We start from the raw sequence: 23006 nt of genomic DNA, 5'->3' as shown, positions 1-23006 counted from the left end.
ATGTTAATCTTATCCCATGGCAACGGGGACAATTCCTGCCATTGGTAATAATTATGTTTTTTGAATCATATCCCACCTAATCCCTTCTAATCCCACCGCCCAAACACGCCCTTAGGGTTTAGAATTTAGTTGAGATTAGAGCTTGAATTGGTTTAAATCCTAGATTACGATTTATGGTACGGATAAGATTTGAATTAGGGTTTCATTCAATCGCAATTAGCTTATCAACATGAGATGGGGGTGTATACAAACACCTGTGAATTCGGTTCGAACCAACCTACATCCTACTTCAGCACATCGGCCCACAATCACGACAAAATTATCCTAATAATGGATTGGATCTAATATAAACATGCCACGTGTAAGACACGTGGCGCGTACGCTAGCTGTCCTGTACTCGCGTTCAAAGCTTTCCTAATCTTAGTTTCGAACCGCTCTACCGTAAACGCGCTACAGCACGTGGTTTAGCTTCGACAAACCGCTAGCCACGTGTATGGGACTTTTACAAGATCCACACGGACAACTGCAACGGCTGTGATCATTAGACCCAAACAAAAATCATCTTAATCTAAAAGAAAACATTTGGGATGGATTACCACCGTTTGATTTGTGTAGGGTCCACCGTCTTATTTATTTTCCATCTGATCCATCCATATGATGTGTTATAGTGGTCAAAACAAGATGTGGTGTAACTGATCAACGGCGTGGATTTAATGGAAGTTGAAAAAAGTTGTTTCCGAAAATTAGAAAAATGAACCATGGTAGCCCTAGGCTAGAAGGCGATGTACGCAAGCGTTTACTTTTTCTGATGGTTTTTGCAGTTTTCCCCCATTTCTTCAGAAGAGGGATGTCTGGTGTGTTGTGAAACTCTTTCTTTCTCTCTCTCAGAGTCATGGAAAAGGATTTTTCAGAGATGGATTTCCATAGCATGAAAAGGAAAGAGCTTCAATCACTCTGCAAGAAGCACAACCTCCCTTCAACTTCCACAAATCAGGCCATGGTTTTCGCACTTTCATCCCTTCTCAAGGTACCCTCTTTTTCTCGATTCTTTTCTCCTTTCTTGCCTCAATTGTCTTAGAATTTCTTTTGATTGTAGTTTCTTCCCAAAAATATATATGTATAGAGAGATATGGGTTTTCTTCTTTAAATTGAACAGATGGATGGGAAGGTCAAAACAGGAGGTTCATCTCGCTTGAAGCGTTCTCCCAAAGCTGCGGTGGCAATCCCTAATTATATTAAGCTTAAGAAAGTCAGATTTGAAGCTTCACCCAGAAACCGAATTGGTAGAAATTCTCCCAGGAGCAGAGATACGGCCAGAAGAGCATCAACAATCAAGCCTGCAGCTGAGGTAAATGATATGAAGAGTAAAGGTAGTGGAATTACCGATGAGATTGGGGCAGTTACGGTTCGGACTACAAGGTCTCGTGCTGGACAATCGTCAGAATCTGCGAGGGTAGCTATATCCCCTCTTGTTAAGAAGAAGACCTTAAAACGGGCGAAAGCTGAAATTGATGTGGTTGAGACTGTTAGGAATGTTGACGTGATAGTTACTGGAGATAGAGTTCCCGTCACCAGATCTCTGAGATCTAGGAAGGTTTTTGTTGTGGAAGAAAACCCCAAATCAAAAAATCCTGTGGGGCTTGATCAGAAGAGTCCGATTAAGACAAGGAAGAGGGCTGCCAGTGAAGATGGTTTTCCAAACAATTTGGTGCAAACGAGATCACGGAAACAGGGAAATGACAATCCTGTTCATGGTGAAAAAATCATGACTGAAACACGAGCTGGCAAAAAGGGTTCGATACAATCCAAGCAGAATGCTCCAGCACGCAATGAAATGGTTACGGAGAAGAGCCCTGAATTGAAAAGTTCAGGAGGGCGTGATGTTGATAGCCGTAAATATATTAAGAGTCCACGAAAGACAAGGAGCATGGTGGGTAGTGAAAGCTTGAAAAGGTCACGGGGGCTTGATGTCAGTGACCGTAAATATGATAAGAGCCCAAGAAAGACAAGGAGTACAGTAGTTATTGAAAGCTTGAAGAAGGATGAGGAGGTTGGTGGAGAAGTTGGTCCCCCGAAGAACTCAATACGGACAAGATCAAAGAAGCAGATAAGTTCACAGGGGCTTGATGTTAACGTCCAGGGATATTATAAGAGTCCGAGAAAGACGAGGGGTACATCTGTGAGTGAAAGCTTGAAGACTGATGGGGAGGTTGTCAGAGAAGTTGGTCCCTCAAAGAAATCAAGGTGGACAAGATCACTGAAGCGGGAAAATGATAACAAGACGGAGAGTGGGAAGGGCATTCTGGTCTCTGATGAAATTCACGGTCGACGTCGCAAAATGATCAGTACGCTAAAGGAAGCTGATGATAAGGTTGCGACAAGGTCGAAACGCAAAGCCCCGAAACTGGATGGAATGGTTGGAACAGTGGATAGGCCTTCGAAACGATCATCAAAGAAACGGGTTTTGGCTGAAGTAGCTCCAGTTTATGATGACAGAAATGGAATGCAAACTGGTGCTGCTGATGTTCCAAATAAAAAAATAAAGGTCTCCCATTCTGAAGAACCTCCAAGGAGGCAATCGGGACGCAATACTTCTAAACGAAAGATCTCTCCTCGTAGCAGCTCGAAGACTGGGATGGATGAAACTACTGGAATGAGTGGGCGCCGGAAGCGATCTAGAGATCCAGTTATGGAGGAATTGGCATCAGTTTATGAGGACAGAACTAGACTCAAGTCAGGATTTAAAGAATATTCGAGGAAATCAAGGCGAGGTACTGCCAGACATGCAGTTCGTGCACCCAATGATGACAAGAAGACAACTACTGATGAAATTGTAGGGAAGAAAATGACAAACAAGGTCCGAAGGAGAGGTGAATTTGGGAAGGCGGTGATCCATAAAGGTTCAAAGACATCCAAGACCCCCACTTCTAAAATCTCTTTGGGACGAAAGAGTAGGAAGGTTGCAGGTAAGCCGCCAGTTCCTGTATGTGAAAATGTTGCTGAAGTTGAAACAGAATTAGTTCCACCCGATGCTGAGCTATCGGCAGCAGAGCCAGTAGAATGCAATGTCAAAGCAGTTCCAAGCCTTTCAAGACAGACCCCCGACTTTGCGAAAGAGAAGACAAGAGCATCTGGGAGGAAATCTAGTAGAAAAGACCGATCTGGCCATGCTTATAAGGAAAGGAGGTCAGATGAGCCAAGCAGGGAGGTTGCGACTATACCATCTGATTTAACTAAAATTGATGAGCTCCCAGAGTGTAATGTGGTGGTTTCAATGTGTGAAAATCAGTTAGCTGATGATACAAATAAAGAAATGAAGGATGCTCTCGGTGACTTGCCTATTGCCAAAGAGATGGCAGATAAACAATTTGGAGGGGAACAAGTGTCTGAAGCTGGGAAATCGATATCACCCCATGTAACCCCGGTCATAACTCTGGGTGATGGGTTCGGTCATCATGAGAATGAAAATGAGATATTGTCTGAGGAGATATTGCAGGCTGTCAAGGATGATCTGGCTTCTGGATCTCACAAAAAAGGACAAAATTCATTTGGGCTAAAGAATATGGTATCAGTAGCAAATGAAATGGCTATTTCTAAGGTAATCGAAGTGACGGATGAAACTGCAGAAACTGCTAAAGGACTCGACTGTGGGGTTGCGGAAGTTGTAGTGGTAAAAGGAACTACTGAAGGTGTTCTAGTGTGCCATGAGGCATCCAGTAATCAAGGAGTTGATGTTGGGGCTGTAGCTGTAACGGTTTCAGATGTCACTGAAGCAGCAAGGGGAACCACTGGAACTGTTCCATTAGATCTGGTGCCAGTTGATGCTGTAGAAATCATAGATGTGAAGGTAAGCAAGTGTGATGTGGGCACAGAAGGATTTACACCAGCAAGAGATGCCAGCAATATCATACAAATCAATTGTGAAGGAATTCCTGAACCAGCAGAGACTCCAGAGGTTAATGAAATGGTGACAGCTGACAGGACTTCTTGTGCCAAAGGTCTCCCACCCATTCAAGCAATGGGATATAAGGGTAAGTGAAATATTTATTTTTGGGTTACTAACAACAATAGCTGCTGCAGTCTATTCCTAACACAATTGCTAATGACGTTTGCTCCCTGGTCAGCCCACCCAATAGTGAAAATCTCACTCAAGATATCAGAGCATGTATTGGCCAGTTTCAAAACTGATTTGTATTGTTATTCATCGGCCAAAATGCATTACATGCATTGCCTATATCGGTGTGAATTGTGACTGGCTTTGTCCTCTATTGGCAATGCATATGAAAGCTGCATTGTATCGGCCTTTCAAATATACCAATACTCGTTGTCTGGTAGATGTGTATTAGTGGATGTGTTGAACCATGGATTTGAGATCATGTTCATGCAAAGATGAATCAGAAATTGCTTTTTTGAACCATTGTTTCCACCGGTGTTCAAACTATCGGTATCACATTACGTATCGTATCCTTAGGATACAGATATGTATTGGTTATCGCACAGGATATATCGTTTGTATTGGGCAATTTATCACAGTTTTTGGAAAACATGGGGAAACATTGGGAAAATGGTTGAAATTTTCAATGAAACTTCAGGGATTGTTAAAAAAGACCTTAATCCACACTTTTAAATCATAACATCTCAAAAAAAAAGTGCATATAATAGATTTCTTTTGTATAGGGTCCTAAGCTATGCGTTGTCTGACTGAACTAATGCAACTATATTCAAATTGAATGCATAACATTTAGAGTGTATGTGATGATCATTTCATCTAACACTCTTAAATACTTTGAAATTAGTCTCAATTGACAGTTGGTTGACGGGAAATTTCGAAAAAAAAATAAAATTTTTTAATTAAAAATGATTTTTATTTTCCAAAAATTGACAAGGACTTAAAAAATCAGTAGATCAGCCCTCATACATGCTTGATTTCATGTTTGCAGGGCAGTAGCAATTTGGGAGAAATTGGGGAAATTTCAAAATTTCCCAAAAATTCCCAAATCGGACCACTTACACTCAAATTTTGAAATTACATTGTGTGATGATCATTTAATCAAATAATCCTAAATACTTCGAAATTAGTCTCAATTGATAGCTGGTTGAAGGAAATTTTCGAAAAAAAAGGTGGTGGACATGAAGAACCAATGGATATCAAAATCAAAGCTCCAACTCCATGATTTTAAATGCAAAACATGAAGAACCAATGGATTTATAACCATTTGACATTGATTTAACATAACTCAAACAAAAAAATGGATTGGAAATTAAAAATGCTCACTGGATCGAACACGTGGGATATATCGGCACTACCTGTGCATTTCGTATCACGCAGGTGGGATACAAGATATATCGTGGGATATATCGGCCGATATCATCTATATTTAAAACATTGGTTTCCACATCAACTTTTATGGAGATGAGATATTTGATGAGTGTTATTACTGCCATGTGGCCAGTCTGATTCTACAGTGAGCTTTCTAAATGAACTGTTTTGGATCATTTACTTGCTGGGGCAGCATGGCGAGCCTCCTCAACTTTTATCTTCCCACAATAGTTAATGCAGTCTTGAGTCTTGACTATTTACCAGAAAAACCAGTTTTTTTATTTTTATTTTTATTTTTTATTTTTATTTTTTTATAAATTTCTCGGATGTGTTGGTCTGTTGTTGAACAGATGAAGAGCCGTCATCAACTCAGCTGGTTGATTCAGAAGATTTTGATTTGACAAAGACCCTGACTGTTCCTAAAGAGGGTGGTGTTGAAAATCAGGAAGGTTCCAATCACAAGTATCCTGAACAATTTGTGGGGGCTGATGGATGTGCTGAAACAGTTACTCACAAGCATGTACTCGATGAAGACACAGAAATTTTTGAGAAAAACGGAGTCACTCAGACTCATTCAGAGCAAATTGACACGGAAGATGTTGACAGAAATGAAACCAAAAATAAAAACATTGAAGCTGCCTCAGAAGAACTTGAAGAGAGAGTTACTCACGAGCATGTACTCGATGAGGACAAAGAAATTTCTGAGAAAAACGGAGTCGCTCAGACTCATTCAGAACAAATTGACGTGGAAGATGTTGACAGAAATGAAGCCAAAAATAAAAATATTGAAGCTGCTTCAGAAAAACTTGAAGAGAGAGTTACACTTGAACTTGGTTTTGAGGACCACGATGAACGTTCTCATGGAAATGGAATCACTAAAACCATTTCAGAGGAGCATGATACCAATTGCTCTGAAGAAAGATTGGGTGCAAATGAAATCGGCAATGTTGCTTTACAAGAGTCCAAAGAAGCCGCTGAGACTTCTGTGAAAGATCCAGCAGACCAGGACTCTCAAGGTGTGGAGCCGAAGGGTAATAGTGAAGAAAATGCTGAGGATAGAAATATAGAGACTATCGAAAAGCCTGTTGGTCATGGAGATGGTGACGAACCTGTGGATGAGAAAGAAAATCCAGGGATGTTGGTGGATAAGTATCATAGTGAATTTGAGCAAGTTGTTGCTACCTGTATGGAATCTGGTGGGCCCTTAGAGTTGGGCGAAGCTGTTGAAATGGGTGTAGAAACCATTGACAATGAAGATGTTGGAGGGAATGATGTCTCAAACAAAAACATTGAAGATGCTTCAGAAAAACTTGAGGAAAGAGTTATGCTTGAACTTGGTTCTGAGGTTCATGATGAACTTTCTTATGCAAATGGAATTGCTAAAACCATTTCAGAGGAAGGTGATCCCATTGGCTCTGAAGAAAGATTGGATGCTGATGAAATCAGCAATGTTGTTTTAGAAGAGTCCAAGGTAGCTGCTGAAACTATTGTGAAAGATCCAGAAGCAGATTGTGAAGGAGTGGAGCTGAATGGTAGCAGTAAACAAAATGCCGAGGAGGAGAGCAACATGGAGACTATGGAAGAGGCTGTTGGTCATGGCGATGACATCAAACCCGTGGATGAGAAAGGAAATCCAGGGATCTTGATGGATAAGTATGAAAGTGAATTTGAACAATCTGTTGCTGCTGCTCAAATGGAATCTGAAGAGCCCTCGTTACAGCAAACTGTTGAAATGGGTATAGAAAGTGTTGCTTCTGGTCCAAGTGCTCCTTTGCCTATTGATGCACTGGACTCCAAAGGTGAATGATGAAAGTCACAGTATTTATTTGAAGAGAAATTATGGTTTCCTGCTCATCTGTGAACTTATAGTTTCTTGACGTGCTGGAATCTGTAGATATGGGATCCATGGTTCTGTGATCCAAGCCATTGATCTTATGGGCCAGAATGAAGGTTGGAATGCTCCAAAAATCTGCTACAATGGAATAACCCATCCCTTCAATATTTTGCCTCTCAATATGGGCTGGAATGAAGGTGGGAATGCTCCAAAAATCTCCTGGAATGGAGTATCCCTGCCCTTCAATATTTTGCCTTTCAATATGGGCTGGAACGAAGGTAGGAATGCTGTCTTTTTTCTCTTGACTTTCTACTAGTAACCACCCTATCAAATCCAATCTGTGAGATTTTTGGGTATTCCCTTGTCCATGGCAGGCCCACCAGATAAATGGTCTGGATCACTGAACCATGCGCCCCATATGTATGGCATCCTGTCGGTCAGCAAACTATGTATTTTTCTGATGAGCAAGACCCTATTAATTCCTCTTATTTGGATCTGATTTTCAACTCTTAAGCTATTTCCGGAACTAATAGTCAAGTATTTGCAGATTCCCCTCCAAGAAATGATAAAGATTTCGATTCCTCGATTGAACAGGTTACCTCGGCAGAAAGGCAGGAAGAAGGTGAGTAGCTGATTTCTTTTCTGCCATGGTTAAATTGCTTAGATCGCCTGGTGTGGGAAGCTTACACTTCACTCCCATTTAATGTGCAGGAATAAATCCGGAAGTAAATGTTGGCGTAGCAGCTGAAAAAATAGCCAGCATAGAGAGTAATCTCTTCTGTGGTCACAATGTAGACATGGACACAAGAAACTCTATGTATGAAACCATGATTGAGGCTGATGTTGGTGTGGATGCAAGCAACACAATCGGTGAAACTGCAAATGATTCTGAATTTGTGGGAGAAGAGTTTCATGTCAGCGGTGCTGCAGCAACGACTCTAGCGGTTGCACGGGAAAATGAAGTTGAGTCTCTCTTGGAAGAATATGGGGAAGCTTCATATTTGGTGAAAACCCTTGAAGGAGAGGCAGAAGCACCAGACAGGTATGTTTGGGAGGAGTTTGATGGCGAAGCTTGGGAAGAAATCTCTGAGGGGAGAGGATATGATGAATCCATTCAACAAGTGGCCAGTGGTGTTGGCTCTGAAGAAAATGTAGTGAAGCACATGGTGAAGTTCGATTACGAATGTAATACCAAGGAACTGATAGGGGTGGAAGAGGAGACTTATTTTGACCTACAGGTAGAGATTGATCAGAACCAAAATGCAAAGACCCTGGAAGAGAGATTAAATTCTGAAGTTTGTGAAGAAGCTGAGGCGAAAGAAACTGCTGATGCCAGGACAGAGAAATCTAATTGCCAGGAACGTGTGGAACAAGCGCCCGTGAAATCTGAGGAACCCTCAGCAGCGCGAGAAGTTAAAGAAACAGGTACAGTTATCTCATTTCGCCACCACTCATCCAACGGATGTTGATGCTTAGGAGTGTCAAGTTGATTGGCTAAAGTGTATGAAGTTCAATGCTGTTTCTTAAATATTAGGTCGTGTTTAGGAAAACCATTGTTGAAATCGCGTCTCGGCTCAGTTCTGGCAGCCCCACATTTATTTAGATTGGGTGCAATGTGGGAATTTTGGAAGTTGGATAGGGCGGTGTGCCAGTGACCTGTACTTTCAAACAAGTACCTAATTGCGATTGAGCTTGGCTCTTGTCAGATGAGAACAGACGGCATGTGGAATGGTAATTGGGAATACCAATAGACACCGTTGAGCATCTGAAAGGCCTAATCTCTGTCCTTTTTTGTTGATTTCATTTATTACTAGGCTGATTTTCTGTTTGTTGCAGCTTCTGGCATGAGTTTTGAGGAAGAGTCCACCTTTGAGGAGAAACTTTCATATGACAAGCATGAAGAAGGCTAGCATCATATCCACATTTGTAGCATACAATAACTCAAGACTGTAAACTCAGGTAGTGTTTTGAGAAATATGTGAATTACGTTTTCCGAGCAATTTCCATTGCACCATGTTCGAACTGAAATTTCTAAACACACCCTCAATAGTTTGCTTCTCTCCAATTAGTAAACAGACGAATGCAGTGCACGTGCACCCACGCTCAAAAGCAAGAACTGTGGTCAGGTGACTGAGGATGCATGGCACACATGCCAACACGACACACATACGTGGGATGAGTGTTTGCATGCATTGGCCCAAGATTTAGATTGACCTAGGTTACCTAGACCATGGGTCGCTCCCATACATAGTACGGGAACGGGTATGTTCCTCCGATGTGTGAACTGGTATATACAGTAGTGTTGTGTGCAAGTTGGTATTGTAACTTGTATATGAAATGATGAATATTCTTAATGTAGGTCATGCATGCATAATACATATATATACAATATATGTGTGTGTGTGTGTGTGGGCTCGTGCGTGTGCTGGTGCATAAATCAGAGAATAATTTTTGGATTGGTAAAAGCAGCATGGATTGCAAATGCAGGATTCATGAGGGGTTGGGTTTGGCAATTTAGGTAGACCACTCATAAGGTGGGCAACGCTGTTATGAGAAAATTGATGGTTAAAAAAAGAAGAAGAAGAGGTCAAAAGGGTATGGTATTCAAAATACATATTTTGTGTAAAACCTATGAGTGAATACAATGCGCCTTACCTAATGAATAGTGTGGAATGTACATGTATGCTGAGTGAGAATGCTTTCCTCCCTACCACTAGCGAAATTGAATAAGGTTTATGGCTCCAGCTCATAGCAAATGCTGATTTGGAAATACACATTTCCTGTCCATAGTCTGCTGATCCAAATTGCTTCATCGTGGATGGAAAGATTTGAAGCTGCTGATATTATTATTATTATTTTTAATTCTCTTTGTAGGTTATCATATTAAAGGGCGCGGATGATCCTATCTGAATAAGAATTTGAGGGTGCCTCCGCTTGGGACAGTGCCTGTGTTGGTTTGGGTCACTGCTACCAAACACCCTTCTTCATGTAAAGCAGCGTCCTCACAAAGAAGAAGGCTTTATACTGTTTTGTTGCCGCTAGAAATTGCAGTGAACTCATTTTCTAGAAAACAAGATTCTCCCATTGTGACACACTTGAATATGGGATCTCAAGCTGGTTTAGATCTTGCTTTCAAATGTGTGCACCATTAAAATGCATTTGAATTAGAAATAAGGTGGTATCCAAACAAGCCCTGATAGTTGGGAGAAAACCCAAGTTGGTGGAAAAATGACAACACTACCTAAAAAACAAAAACCCCACCTCAGCAAATGTTTATATTATTCCAGAAGATGAATCAAAAAGAGGAAACGGGCAGGTTCTGAGGTTCAGCTTCATCCCACGATGCTGCTTGCCTTTGCTTCGCCCACTGACAGCCTTACACAAAAAGGACTTGGATTTGCAAACATATTAGAATGCCTTCACTGGCCCCCACACAATGTATAATAAGGTTTTTAACGGTGGACATCCAATCTTAACTGGTCCCTGTCATGTGGCCCACCTTATGATCAATCAGCCTTTTTCTTTTTACTCTTTAAAAAAAAAAAAAAAAAAATTAGTGCAGGAAAGGAACAAGACACGGTAGACTGATTGGATGTATTGTACATGTTATGATTGGCTGGACGCAGCTTACGCATGTATTCACCAGAAGCGGATTGGTGGGTACGATCGCTGACGCTCCTCAGAGTTCCAATTCAAAGGAGATCAAAGTTACATGGGCCCCACAATTATGTATTTACTATATCCGTTCATCCATTTGGAGAGATCATTTTAGAGCATGAGCCCAAAAATGAATGATATCCAATCTCAACTGGACCACACCACAAATAGCAGTGGGGACAATGATTCTCACCGTTAAAACATTCTTAGGGCCTATAATAACTTTTATTTTCCATCCAATCCGTTCATCAGGTCACAAGGAGCTGGATGAAGGGGAAAAACAAATATCATATTGATCCAAAACTTCTGTGACCCCCAAGTGGGCTTCAATGGTAGACGTTCAATTCCTCACTGTTTTTTGCAGTGTGGTCCACTTGATTCTTGGATCTGTCTTATTTTTCGGCTCCAGACTTACGACGAGCTCGCCAAATGGATGGACGGTTTGGATATAACAATAACTCATGATGGGACCCATAGAACTTGGTGACGTCGACAGTGTGTGGTACACCCGCCATTCCGCTTCCGTATTCGCCAACGTGCTCTGCTATGCAAAGTGTCGTTTTAGTCTTTTCAGCTATAATATGAAAGGAGTGGGCAGATTCGAATCGCTGAAGCGGATAGCGTACCCACTAAACTCTGTGGGGCACACCACCGTAATGCGTCTTATAAAGCGGATTAGGTGAGACCCCGGACTCACCAAAGACGGTGCGGCCCTTACTGTTGGGCGCACCGTATTCTGTATCCATGCCGTCCATCCGTTTTTTCAGATCATTTTAGGACATTATCCAAAAAAATAAAGCAGATTCAACTATCAAGTGGACCATACCATACGAAACAGTGGTGATTGACCATTGATGGGTCACAAAAGTTTTGGATCAAGCTGATATTTATTTTTTCACTGTGACCCTATCAACAGATTGGATGGCGAATAAACACTACGTAAATATTAAGATTCTCCCTATGAAGTTTTTAATGGTTTGGCGTTCAATCACCACGGTTTCCTATGGTATGGTCCACCTGATTATTGGATCAACTTCATTTTTATTTTTTTGGATAATTCCCTAAAATGATATGGAAAAGTGGATGGATGGCATAGATACAGTATACATACATCAAGGTGGGCCTCACGGTAATGGCTGCACCTAGGGATGTACATCGAGCCGAACCGAGTCGAGCTGGCCTCAGCTCGACTTGGCTCGGCTACTAGCTGACCTCAGCTCGAACTCGGATCGGCTCGGTCCTCAAGCCTGATTGGCCAGCTTAGCTCAGCTCCGTCAGCAGCTCGGGCTTGCTCGGGCCGAGTTCGAGCCAAGATCGAGCCGAGTTTTTCTGTGCGGCATTTCCACAAACACCTGGTGAGCAACTTCAAAATCCCATTGTCCGTAAAACAGCAGCAATGGTTGTTCAGGTATTTTATCAAATACCTTTCAAGCAATATAAAAATCCAAAAAAAGAGGGTATTTGTTTCATATACATACCTTCCTTGCCATCAGCCACACTTCGTTGAGTCATTTCATCAAACACTTGGTGAGCAACATCAATATCAAAGTAACCGAGTCACCGAACTGGTTCGATTCGAGCTGGGTTCGATCTGAGTCGAGTCGAGCTAGGGCTAGCTCGAACTCATTTTTGAGCTAAAAAAATCAGCTCGACTCGGCTCGAACTCAACTTTGAACTGAGTTGAATCGAGCTTTTTCGAGTTGAGTCGAGCGAGCTAATCGAGCTAGCTCGGTTTGTGTACACCCCTAGCTGCACCTTCTTGGGTCTCACCTGTCTTATCCATGAGGTCCGTATATTTTTCCTGCTCATTTTAGTAGGGCTGAAAGTTGGGTGGGTTGAACCCAACCAACCCGTGACCGACCCGACATTGGGTTGGGCTTGGGCAGGATGTGTTGAGTCCGATCTCAGGCTTGGGTTATACAAACACCAACCCGATAAAACTTGGGTTAGGCTCGGGTTGAGGTCTTGGGTTGCTCGACCCAACCCGAACCCGATCAATATATAAGTTACTTGTAAATTATAATTGAGTGTGAATCGTATGTGTTGAAGACAGGAAATTCCAGTGCTGTCAGGTCTCATTGGTCCACATCATTTCTGATGACTCAAGCTAACAAGAAATGCTGGATTTCTCTCTCCCAAATAGATTGTGTGCTACACAACACGACTTTTAAATGAGTAGTTGTCCTATATTTTAGCTTGTTTGTTTAGAATAAATGAAGTTCTTTACTATAAATAACTATGTATATAATTAATAAAATCATTGATATAAAAAATAAGACGTGTATTAAAATATAATAAACTAATGCAATCATTAAAATATTAGCATGTATCCACCCGATCAACCCGACTGAACCCGCTTGGGTTGAGAATTCCCAACCCGAGGTTGGGTTGGGTTGGGTTAGGGTTGAGGTACAAGAACCTTGGGTTGGGCTAGGGTTGAGCACCAACCCGACCCAACCTGCCGGACTTTCAGCCCTACATTTTAGGGCATGAACTCAAATTGAAAGCATATCCAAACTTCAAGTGAACCACCACAGGAAACATTTTAGGGCATGAGCTCAAAATTGAAGCACATCGAAGCTTAAAGTGGACCACACCACAGGAAACGGTAGGAATTGAAAGCCTACTGTTGAACACTTGGGGGCCACAGAAGTTTGGATCTAGCAGATATTTGTGTTTTCCCATCCATGTCTGTATGACCTTTAAGAACAGATTGATGGAAAATAAACATCGCTGTGTGGGCCCCAGGAAGGTTTCAATGGTAGATGTCATTATCCCCATGTTTCCTGTGGTGGACTTGAGCTTTGGATATGCTTCAATGTTAAGATCATGCCCTAAAATGAGCTGGAAAACAATTTAAGAGCAAATTTTGCCATCCAAAGACCAACTTGTAAAATGTTTACCTCTCTCCATAAACCTTTTACAACTTGAGATTTTGCAAGCATCCAAAATGGCCCATTAGTGAACTTTACAACGTTAAAATCCAATCATTTCACTCAGAAAAAGAAGAGAGAGAGAGAGAGAGAGAGAGAGAGTAAATATAAGCAACAGCTGTGGAGATACACCTATATTTCATCCAAGCCCTTGTTGAGAAGGGAAGGGACCAGTATTAAGTCCAAAAAAAAAAAACAACCCATATTTTGCCATCCAAAACCAACTTATAAAATGTTTACCTCTCTATTTACCTTTTACAACTTGAGATTTTGCAGGCATCCAAAATGGCCCATTAGTGAACTTTACAATGTTAAAATCCAACCATTTCACTCAGAAAAAGAAGAGACCGAGAGAGAGAGAGAGAGAGAAACAGAACAAATAAATATAAGCAACAGTTGTGGAGATACACCTATATTTCATCCAAGCCCTTGTTGAGAAGGGAAGGGACCAGTATTATGTCCATAAAAAAAACCCATATCTATGCAATAAAAAAGAATTAAATAAAAACCTTTGTAAATCAAATATCAATGTGTCAGATTCCAGCCCTTTGTATCTACAGAAACCTGGCAACCCTTCATCCCTTTTGTCCTTTGTCATCATTCATTCTGTTCATGCGAAATACCTGACGCTCTGTGAATGGAATTTTCCGGCAGGCTCATCCCGACAAAACAACTCTCTCTCCACATAGAACCTGTATAGATCTCACCATCTTAATCACAATCCAATCCACAAACTTCCAATATAGGCCCATTTGATTTTGCTAGGAATGGGTTGATCCGCACCCACAAGAGCGAGAAGATGGATGCCAGAAGAATAGACCAGACCACGATAATGGTGGGTACTTTATCCTGTTTCCCCATCAATCCTTTAAGGAATGGATAGAGGTGAACGATGACCCAGAGGGCAAAGAATAGCTTTCCAAACAGTGGGCCCCATGACTCATACCCATTATTTATGGCATTTGAAACTCCTGCCACCACCCCAATGATGTTGATAATCAGCAATGTCAGTGGAGGAATCAACAGCGACGTCCACTTGAAGAGGTAAAGCTCGGCAAACCCTCCATCATCATCTCCTCCTTTGGATGTGACAGTGAAGTTGGTATTGACTCCCGCAAAAACCTTGAGAAGACCCTGGAAGAGAGCAAAGAGATGCGAGGAGACGCCACCAATCACCCAAAACTGCTCGTTTCTCCACCAGTCATCTATCCCAACACCTCCCCACTGCATCTCTAGAATACCAGTCGCAGCAATGGACATGAAGAGTGCCATGAAGATGATGCTCGCATAGTTGCTAATCTGTGCAAAAAGAGCAGCAGTTTCATAAGAGCTAGAGGTTAATGTGAATCTGCGGACACCATGTGTAAACTATTCTTATCAAAATTTCATTCAATGTTCACCATTTCACCCTCTTTTCTCAAATCAAAGTACACTTACTCAAGAAGAGAAAAGTATTCACTGCTCAATGCTAACATCTATGTTGGTTATAAAACATTTCATCTCCGCATACGTGCCACAGAAGTATGAAATCAGGATGTTCAATCTATTGTTCCCTAACATGGATAGGCCATTCACAAATGACACCAATGAGATGATCCTGACCATCTGTTCAAGGATTTTTGCCCACTCAGTGCTCGACCATTGGTTGGACTTTTCCCTGACCACCTATTTGTAATCCTCAAGGGTCCTCCAATAAGTGGCTAGGATCACTACTAGACAGGTGTGGTGTTTAGGGTACAAAATCCAAAACAGGACTCAACAGATCAAAAGTCTGGATCTCATACATACTGAATTCGTGATAACTAGCTTATATGATATTGATAGCATCAGATACTCCCTAGCTTAAGAAAACCCCCAAGATATTTCTGATCTTGCTGTCATCCCGAAACTCCTGAATTTAAAAGCCCACATGGGCATTGTTTGCTTTAATGGAATTTAAAGTAATCTTGGGACGAAGCAGAGGCAGAGTTCACTCTGACCTGCCTAGGAGAGCCTTCAAGCAACACCGGGATGCCTAAGGCTTCAGAAGAGTCTCCATGGGTTCAGAGAAATCTTGACCGGCTTGCCAATATATCAGGGGTCAGCGTAGTCGGTGAAGAAGAAAAATTCACGTCATCCTTGAGCAAATAGAAGAGAATAGCCAACAGGGAGTAAAACATCAGGAAAGAGTTTGAAAGAAACAGAAAGGGAAGAGGAACTTCAACATCCAGTATCCAACTTCAATTACAACAGCAGAGAATCATCCTGAAATTGTTCCAAGGTGATTAGTGTCATGGAATGTTTGCAGGATGGGAAGTGAAGCAAGAAGGCTCGCAATCAAAGATTTTTAGCACGCAGCAATTAAGTTGATGTTCTTACGCTTAGGAGACTAAGGAGGAATAATCTGGGCCAAGGTCAAAGGTGCTTAAGGGAATGCCCAATTTGGTTGGGATTACATCAAAACCATTGGCAGGTCTAGTGGAATCCTTGTTGGATGGAATTCAGTGTTTTGTTGAAGGTTGATTCATTAGCAGGAAGTCTGTCGCTGTTGATGTTGTTCAGATCAACACCACAGGGTATTTGTTGGTGTTTGAAGATAATGTATGGCCCAAACAATCCTAGCTAAAGACCAGAGTTCCGGGCAGACTCGGATATGATAGTATTCCACGGTGATGGGATGTTCTTCTTTTGGTGCATCGGAGGTGACTTCAACGTCATCGGATATACTCAAGAAAAAGAGGGCCTGTGCACCACGTCGAGTACAAGGGGTTTTGCCAAATTCATAGACGGATGAGAGCTGATAGATCTTTCCCCTGGTGGTGCCAACTTTACCTGGTCAAACAACCAGGACAATCCTTATAAGGGTAATTTGTACAGATTTTTTAATCAATGGTCACTAGAAAGATGATTTGCCAGAGGTGAACCAGAAAGCATTGCCAAAAACCAGCAAACTGATCTCTCTTCCTCAGTTTCCTAGGCCTTTCCACGTTGAAAATTAACACCCAGAATTCTCAATCTAATAAAAAGTCAGTAGGCAGAGCAGGGAAAAGGATTTTTTATTTTTTTTTGAAGACACAAGGTGTCCCCACCTCTTTTGAAGTGAGACTAATCCCTACGGATACACGCAATCACCCACAACAATGTGTATCGGGTGATGCCAAGGAGGGGAATTGAACCCACACCTATAGGGAGCAAACCGGTAAAAGGATTTTGTACAAAGCTTAAATTGCTTTAAGGCAAGCTGAGGACCTGGAACCAATGTTTTAAATATCGATGATTCCCAAGTGGGGGTGGCTAACAGTGAAGTGTGAACTGACAGTGTTGTGTACTAACAAGCTAACAGAAAAAAAATAAAAATAAAATAAAATATCGACGATATCGGCTGATATATCCCACAATATAACTTGTATCACACAGGTAGTGCCGATATAACCCAAATGTTCAATCCGGTGAGCATTTTCAATTTCCGATCCCTTTCTTTGTTGAAATTATGTTAAACTAGTGTCAAATGGTTACAAATCCATTGGTTCTTCATGTTTTCCATTTTTTTCAAAATTTTCCTTCAACCAACTGTCAATTGTGACTAATTTCGAAGTATTTAGGAGTATTTGTTGAAACGATCATCACATACACTCTAATTTCGAAATTTGGGTGTAGGTGGTCTGATTTGGGGAAAATTCAAAATTTTTCCCAATTTCTCCTGAATTGCTTGCAATGTTGCACTCCAAACATGAAATCAAGCATGTATGAGGGCTGATCTACTGATTTGTTAAGTCCTTGTCAATTTTTGAAAAATAAAAATCATTTTTAATTAAAAGAATTATTATTTTTTAAAAAATTTCCCTTCAACCATGAACTAGCTGTCAATTTTTGAAAGTTCCCTTCATCACATACACTCTAAATGTTATGCATTCAATTTGAATATAGTTGCATTAATTTAGTCAAACAACACATAGCTTAGGGCCGTATACAAAGGAAGCCTATTATGTGCACTTCTTTTTTGAAATGTTATGATTTAAAAGTGTATATTAAGGTCTTTTTTAACAATTCCTAAAGTTTCATTGAAAAATTTAACCATTTTCCCATGTTTCCCAAAAGGTGTGATAAATTACCCTATATAAACGATATATCATGTGCGATTAGAGTTGTACACGAACCGAGCCAAACCGAGTTTGACCCAAGTTTGGTTTGGCTTGTTTATATGACACCCCCTACTCGACCTTTACACGAGCCGAGCTTCGAGCCTATCCCTACTGTTTGAGCTTGGTTTGGTCCGGATTATACAAGCTTGAACTTGGCTTGGTTTGGTCCAAATATTCGAGCTGAGCTGAGCCAAACCAAGCGAAGTTAACTTTTTTTTAATATTATGTATATTGTTTGGTTTGGTTTGGTCCAAAGTTCAAGTGGACCAAGCCACAGGAACAGTGTGCATTCATGTATATGTATTACGTATTATCCACGTTGTCATGTATATGTATTATCCACCCCGTCCATCCGTTTTTACATATCATTTTATGACATGATCCCAAAATTGAATGATATCCAAAGCTCAAGTGGATCACACCACAGGAAACAGTGTGCATACAATCTGCGAGCTGAATCAAGCCAAATCAAATTGAGCTGAATCAAGCCGAGCCGATTTGGTACTGCCCTGGTTTGAGCTTGGTTTGTTTTTTAAAACAAGCTTGAATCTGAGGCTTGGTTTGGTTTGAACTTCTATTCGAACCAATCCTAGCCGAGCTTTCGAGCTGGCTTAGTTTGTGTCCAGCTCTACGTGTGATAACGGATACATATTTGTATTCCAAGGATGTGATACGTAACGCGATGCTGATATTTCGAACACTGCCTGGAACAAAGAAATATTTCGCAACATTAGATTATACAAGGAGCAGCTCAAACTGGAGATTGCTGAGACTAATGGATCAAAGGAAAGTTCTCCATCTTCTGAAGCTTATGCAAAACAAGAAGAGATGACAGATGCTTCCGAAGAAATTTCAAAAAAGGAAAAAAGGATATTGGAGACAAAAGTCTTGAGCTAAATGGATCAAGGTGACAAAAATGATCTGATTATTTCCACAGAAGTGATTTTTTTTTATAGGAGTGCGACAGGCCTGTGCTAGTGCAACCCATGGGCGACGCTTGAGGGTTGCAACAGAAAGTTACTGCGGTGGGCCCTCCCACACAAGAAATTAATTTAATATTGATGCAGGACATGGAAAATTAAATATGATATGCAAGATTTCAGGCTTAGATCCTACCAATTCAGAAACACACAGGCTAGGACTAGACTAATAAAAATTATATACCAAACGATGTCAAAGGGAAATAAAATCAACTACTCATGCATAAAAATCAATCCCTAATCCAAGGGATTCCCTAATTTCAATTCAAGGAACCCTAAGGTGATAAAAAGGGGCAAATCAATTAGGGATCATGTAATCTAGGGTTAGGATTCATGAAAAATGGCTATGAGAGGATAAAAACTTGAGCTAAAAGATGATCCCGCGTGTGGACATCAACAATGGCTTAGATGGACGTGCGTGTGATCCCGGCCGCACGTGTGTAGGGCCCACTATTCAGAAAAAGGCCACCTTGGCCCTGGTCGGCCAGGGATGGATTCCAAAACTCCCAAATCTCAGCTCGATCCGATGTACGGTTTGTGTGTGGTGCTCCGCCGAAACCTGCTGTAATGAAGAAATCTAATGCAACAAAAGGACAAATTCGAAGTACGGATGGTGGGGGAAGATGGAAAAAAAAAGATGATGGAAGATGGGGGTGAATTGGGATCGATGTGGCTTCGCACCACGGTAGTCCCTTCGAAAAGGGAGGGCTTCGCACCCACTTTTGAATCCTTCCACAACTCACGAAGAGAGCAGAACTCGCACTATGTGCGACACCTATTACTTGGCGATGAAGTAAACTAAAATTAAAACCAAACAAGGAAATATAAAGCATTCACGATGTTCTAAATAATAATAATAAGCAAAACCTAAAATATAAAACCAATCCGACGAGTGGGCCACGATCATGAGATCCCATGGTGGGCTTTCGTCGTCATCGAGTCAGATCGATGGTGGGGTCCTCCTACGTACGTACGTGCGTAGGGGGGGCGGCGTGAGTCCGCGTGATGTCCCCATCAAATATCATGTGACCCAATCGACCACGTATCAGATATTAAACTAAAAGGAACAGATAGTAAATGAAAATGCATGCAGAAGAGCCAATCATATTGCATCTATACTCGAAGGGATTAGGGAATTACTACCTAACAGATGAGAATAACATTTGCCAATCCATTGGTAACCACTTCCAGAACGTGTTCGCAGGAAGAGCTCCCAATCAGATCTTAGGTGGTTCGCATTTTGATTCTCTGTCTTCAGAGGCAGTGAGAGTTGAGGAAAGGTTCACAAAGGAAGAAATCAAGCAGGGCATTTTTGAGTAAAAAGGAGATCACACTCTAGGGCCAGATGGATTCTCACTGGCATTCTACCAATTCTGCTGGGACCTAATCCTTGGGATTATAGATGTGTGTGATGAATTCTATGACGGTGCTCCTATCAGTAGATAGATGAATTCTTTTTTATTGCTTTAATTCCAGAGGAGCAAATGGAAGAGACACATTAACCTAGTTGGCAACTTCTCATGAGGTCCTCGCTTTGAGAATTCACATGCTGTTGCCAGCAGTATTCATTTGTCATAAAATGGTAGATGAGTTCCATGAGAAGGGTTAAAAAGGCATTCTTCTAAAACTTGATAATGAAAGGTACATGACTGTAAATTGGAATTCTCTAGATTATCTACTTGGGTGGATGGGTTTTGGGAAAAGCCAGGCTGGATTAGGGTTTGCATTTCTTCAGCATGGTTTTCAATTCCAATTAATGGCACTCCTAAGGGATTTCTTTTCCTTTTCAAGTGGCACCGATGAATTTGGCATGAGAACCCTGTCCCTTTTTCATTCACTATTGTTGCTAAATCTCTAAGAAAAGTTATAGAGAAAAGCATCAGCTGCTGGCCTGACTTGGGGTATGAGAATTGATAGTGACGAGTTTCTGTAACTCATAACCAGTACATCAACGATACCTTTCTATTTGGGGATGGTTTTCATACAAAGGCTCAAAGTTACAAGGATATTTGCTGATGTTGCGAGGTGGTTTCACGCAATGTTTTAAATATCGTTGTCGCATAAAGTATCGCACCCTTGGGATATGGATAAACATCAGTTATCGCATGGGATATATCGGTTGTATTGCGTAATGTATTGTTGTTGTTGGGAAACATGAGAACATTGGGAAATTGATCAAATTTTTCAATGAAACTTCAGGGATTGTTGAAAAAGTGATGGGGACATTACACGCACACGCGCACTCACGCCGCCCCCCCTACGCACGTACCTACGTAGAAGGAGGACCCCACCATCGATCTGGCTCGATGACGACGTCCAGGGAGGGCCTCCTAGCTAGAAGTCAAGTTTTTGTTCAGAAAAGTGGCCCGATAGTCAAGAAAAGCCTACCATGGAATCTCATGATCGTGGCCCACTCGTCGGATTGGTTTTATATTTTAGGTTTTGCTTATTGTTATTATTTAGAACATCATGAACGCTCTAGATTTCCTTGTTTGATTTTTATTTTAGTTTACTTCATCACCAAGTAATAGGTGTCGCACATGGTGCGAGTTTTTGGGTATAGGGTTCTCCCTATAAATAGGCACGGTATAGGGTTTTTATTTTAGTTTACTTCATCATTGAAGTTAATAAAAAATTCCTGCTTTATTTTTCTGCTCTCTTCGTGAGTTGTGGAAGAATTCAAAAGTGGGTGCGAAGCCCTCCCTTTTCGAAGGGCCAACTACCGTGGTGCGAAGCCACATCGATCCCAATTCACCCCCATCTTCCATTACCTTTTTTTTCATCTTCCCCCACCATCCGTACTTTGAATTTGTCCTTTTGTTGCATTAAATTTCTTCATTACAGCAGGTTTCCAGATTTCGGCCCATAGGCGAGCTGAAACTTCGGCGGAGCACCACGCACAAACCGTTCACTGGATCGAGCTGAGATTTGGGAGTTTTGGAGTCCATCCCTGTCCGACCAGGGCCAAGGTGGCCTTTTTCTGAATAGTGGACCCCACACACGTGCGGCCAGGATCACACGCACGTCTGTCTGGGCCATTGTTGCTGTCCACACACGGCATCATCTTTTGAATAGTGGACCCCACACACGTGCGGCCAGGATCACACGCACGTCTGTCTGGGCCATTGTTGCTGTCCACACACGGCATCATCTTTTGGCTCAGGTTTTTATCCTCTTTTATCCTCTCATAGCCGTTTTTCATGAATCCTAACCCTAGATTACATGATCCCTAATTGATTTGCCCCTTTTTATCACCTTAGGGTTTTTTGAATTGAAATTAGGGAATCCCTTGGATTAGGGACTGATTTTTATGCATGAGTAGTTGATTTTATTTCCCATTGACATCGTTTGGTTTATAATTTTTATTCGTCCAGTCCTAGCCTGTGTTGGCTTGGACCCGCATAGATTCCCCTTTTTTTAATTGTATGTTTGGATTTTCATGTGGGACGTGGAATTTGTGTGATTGTTTCTGAATTAATAGGATCTAAGCCTGAAATCTTGCATATCATATTTAATTTTCCATGTCCTGCATCAAAAAGATATCAATACACACTTAGAAATCAAAACATTACCCAAAAAAAAGAAAAAAAAAGTACACATAATAGGGGTTTCCTTTGTATGGGGTCCTAATATGTGCTTTCCAACTGAATTGATGCAAGTATATTCAAAGTCTATTCATATAATTTATAAACATAAGAAGACATGCATGAGAACACAAGCAATACATTCAAAAGCAAAAGAAGAATCACTAGATCAGGTTACATACATGTCTAATTTTGTGTTTGGATACAAAGATCGCAATTGATTTGTGAGAAATTGAGAAATTTCTCAATTTACAACTTGACCCATCTCCCACAAATCTCGAAATCGAAGTTCCAAATCCATGATTTTTCATGGAAAACATGAAGAATCATGTATTTGTAACCATTTGATACTAGTTTAACATGATTTACAACAAAAATATGCATTGAAAATTGAAAATGCTCACTGGATCGAATAGGTGGGATGTATCAGCACTACATGTGCATTTTGTATCACACAGGTGGGAATGGGATACAACATATTCGTGGGATATATTGGCTGACATCGTCGATATTTAAAACACTGGTTTCAGGCGACTCTTGAGTATCTGTCTGGAAAGAAATAATTGGATTTTCAAGG

The 23006-nt window shown here is 41.2% G+C and overlaps 2 protein-coding genes across 7 annotated transcripts in view; one reads left to right on the top strand and one right to left on the bottom strand.

Annotated features, from left to right (window-relative positions):
* Nucleotides 1-797: 797 nt before the first annotated feature.
* On the top strand, nucleotides 798-10246 carry LOC131234508 (uncharacterized). Of its 5 annotated transcripts, none has more exons than XM_058231444.1 (7): nucleotides 798-1027; nucleotides 1157-4031; nucleotides 5671-7119; nucleotides 7702-7776; nucleotides 7866-8579; nucleotides 8991-9113; nucleotides 10029-10246. In XM_058231444.1, the coding sequence occupies exons 1-6, from the start codon at nucleotides 893-895 to the stop codon at nucleotides 9062-9064; spliced, it is 5322 nt and encodes a 1773-aa protein (XP_058087427.1). In that variant the 5' UTR covers nucleotides 798-892; the 3' UTR covers nucleotides 9065-9113; nucleotides 10029-10246. The 5 variants fall into 5 exon arrangements, with proteins under 5 accessions (XP_058087427.1, XP_058087426.1, XP_058087428.1 ...); XM_058231443.1 differs by lacking the exon at nucleotides 10029-10246 and adding an exon at nucleotides 9224-9530; XM_058231445.1 differs by lacking the exon at nucleotides 10029-10246 and having other exon boundaries at nucleotides 1169-4031; nucleotides 8991-9214.
* A 4141-nt stretch (nucleotides 10247-14387) lies between these two features.
* Nucleotides 14388-23006, bottom strand: part of LOC131235709 (cellulose synthase A catalytic subunit 2 [UDP-forming]-like) — a 51708-nt gene continuing 43089 nt past the window's right edge. For both annotated transcript variants that reach the window (XM_058233018.1, XM_058233017.1), the window contains one exon: nucleotides 14388-15043. In XM_058233018.1, the coding sequence (XP_058089001.1) occupies nucleotides 14456-15043 (588 nt within the window). In that variant the 3' untranslated portion in view covers nucleotides 14388-14455. The remainder of the gene's footprint in view (nucleotides 15044-23006) is intronic.

This window comes from Magnolia sinica, chromosome 19 (assembly GCF_029962835.1).
Source record: "Magnolia sinica isolate HGM2019 chromosome 19, MsV1, whole genome shotgun sequence".
NCBI lineage: Eukaryota > Viridiplantae > Streptophyta > Magnoliopsida > Magnoliales > Magnoliaceae > Magnolia > Magnolia sinica.
This window is presented reverse-complemented; position numbering and strand designations above follow the sequence as displayed.

Excerpts from the sequence above, each read along its gene's own strand:
- LOC131234508 (XM_058231444.1), top strand. The coding sequence starts at position 893 with ATGGAAAAGGATTTTTCAGAGATGGATTTCCATAGCATGAAAAGGAAA. Across the intron at positions 1,028-1,156 it reads CACTTTCATCCCTTCTCAAG|ATGGATGGGAAGGTCAAAAC; the intron begins GTACCCTCTTTT and ends TAAATTGAACAG. Across the intron at positions 4,032-5,670 it reads TCAAGCAATGGGATATAAGG|ATGAAGAGCCGTCATCAACT; the intron begins GTAAGTGAAATA and ends GTTGTTGAACAG.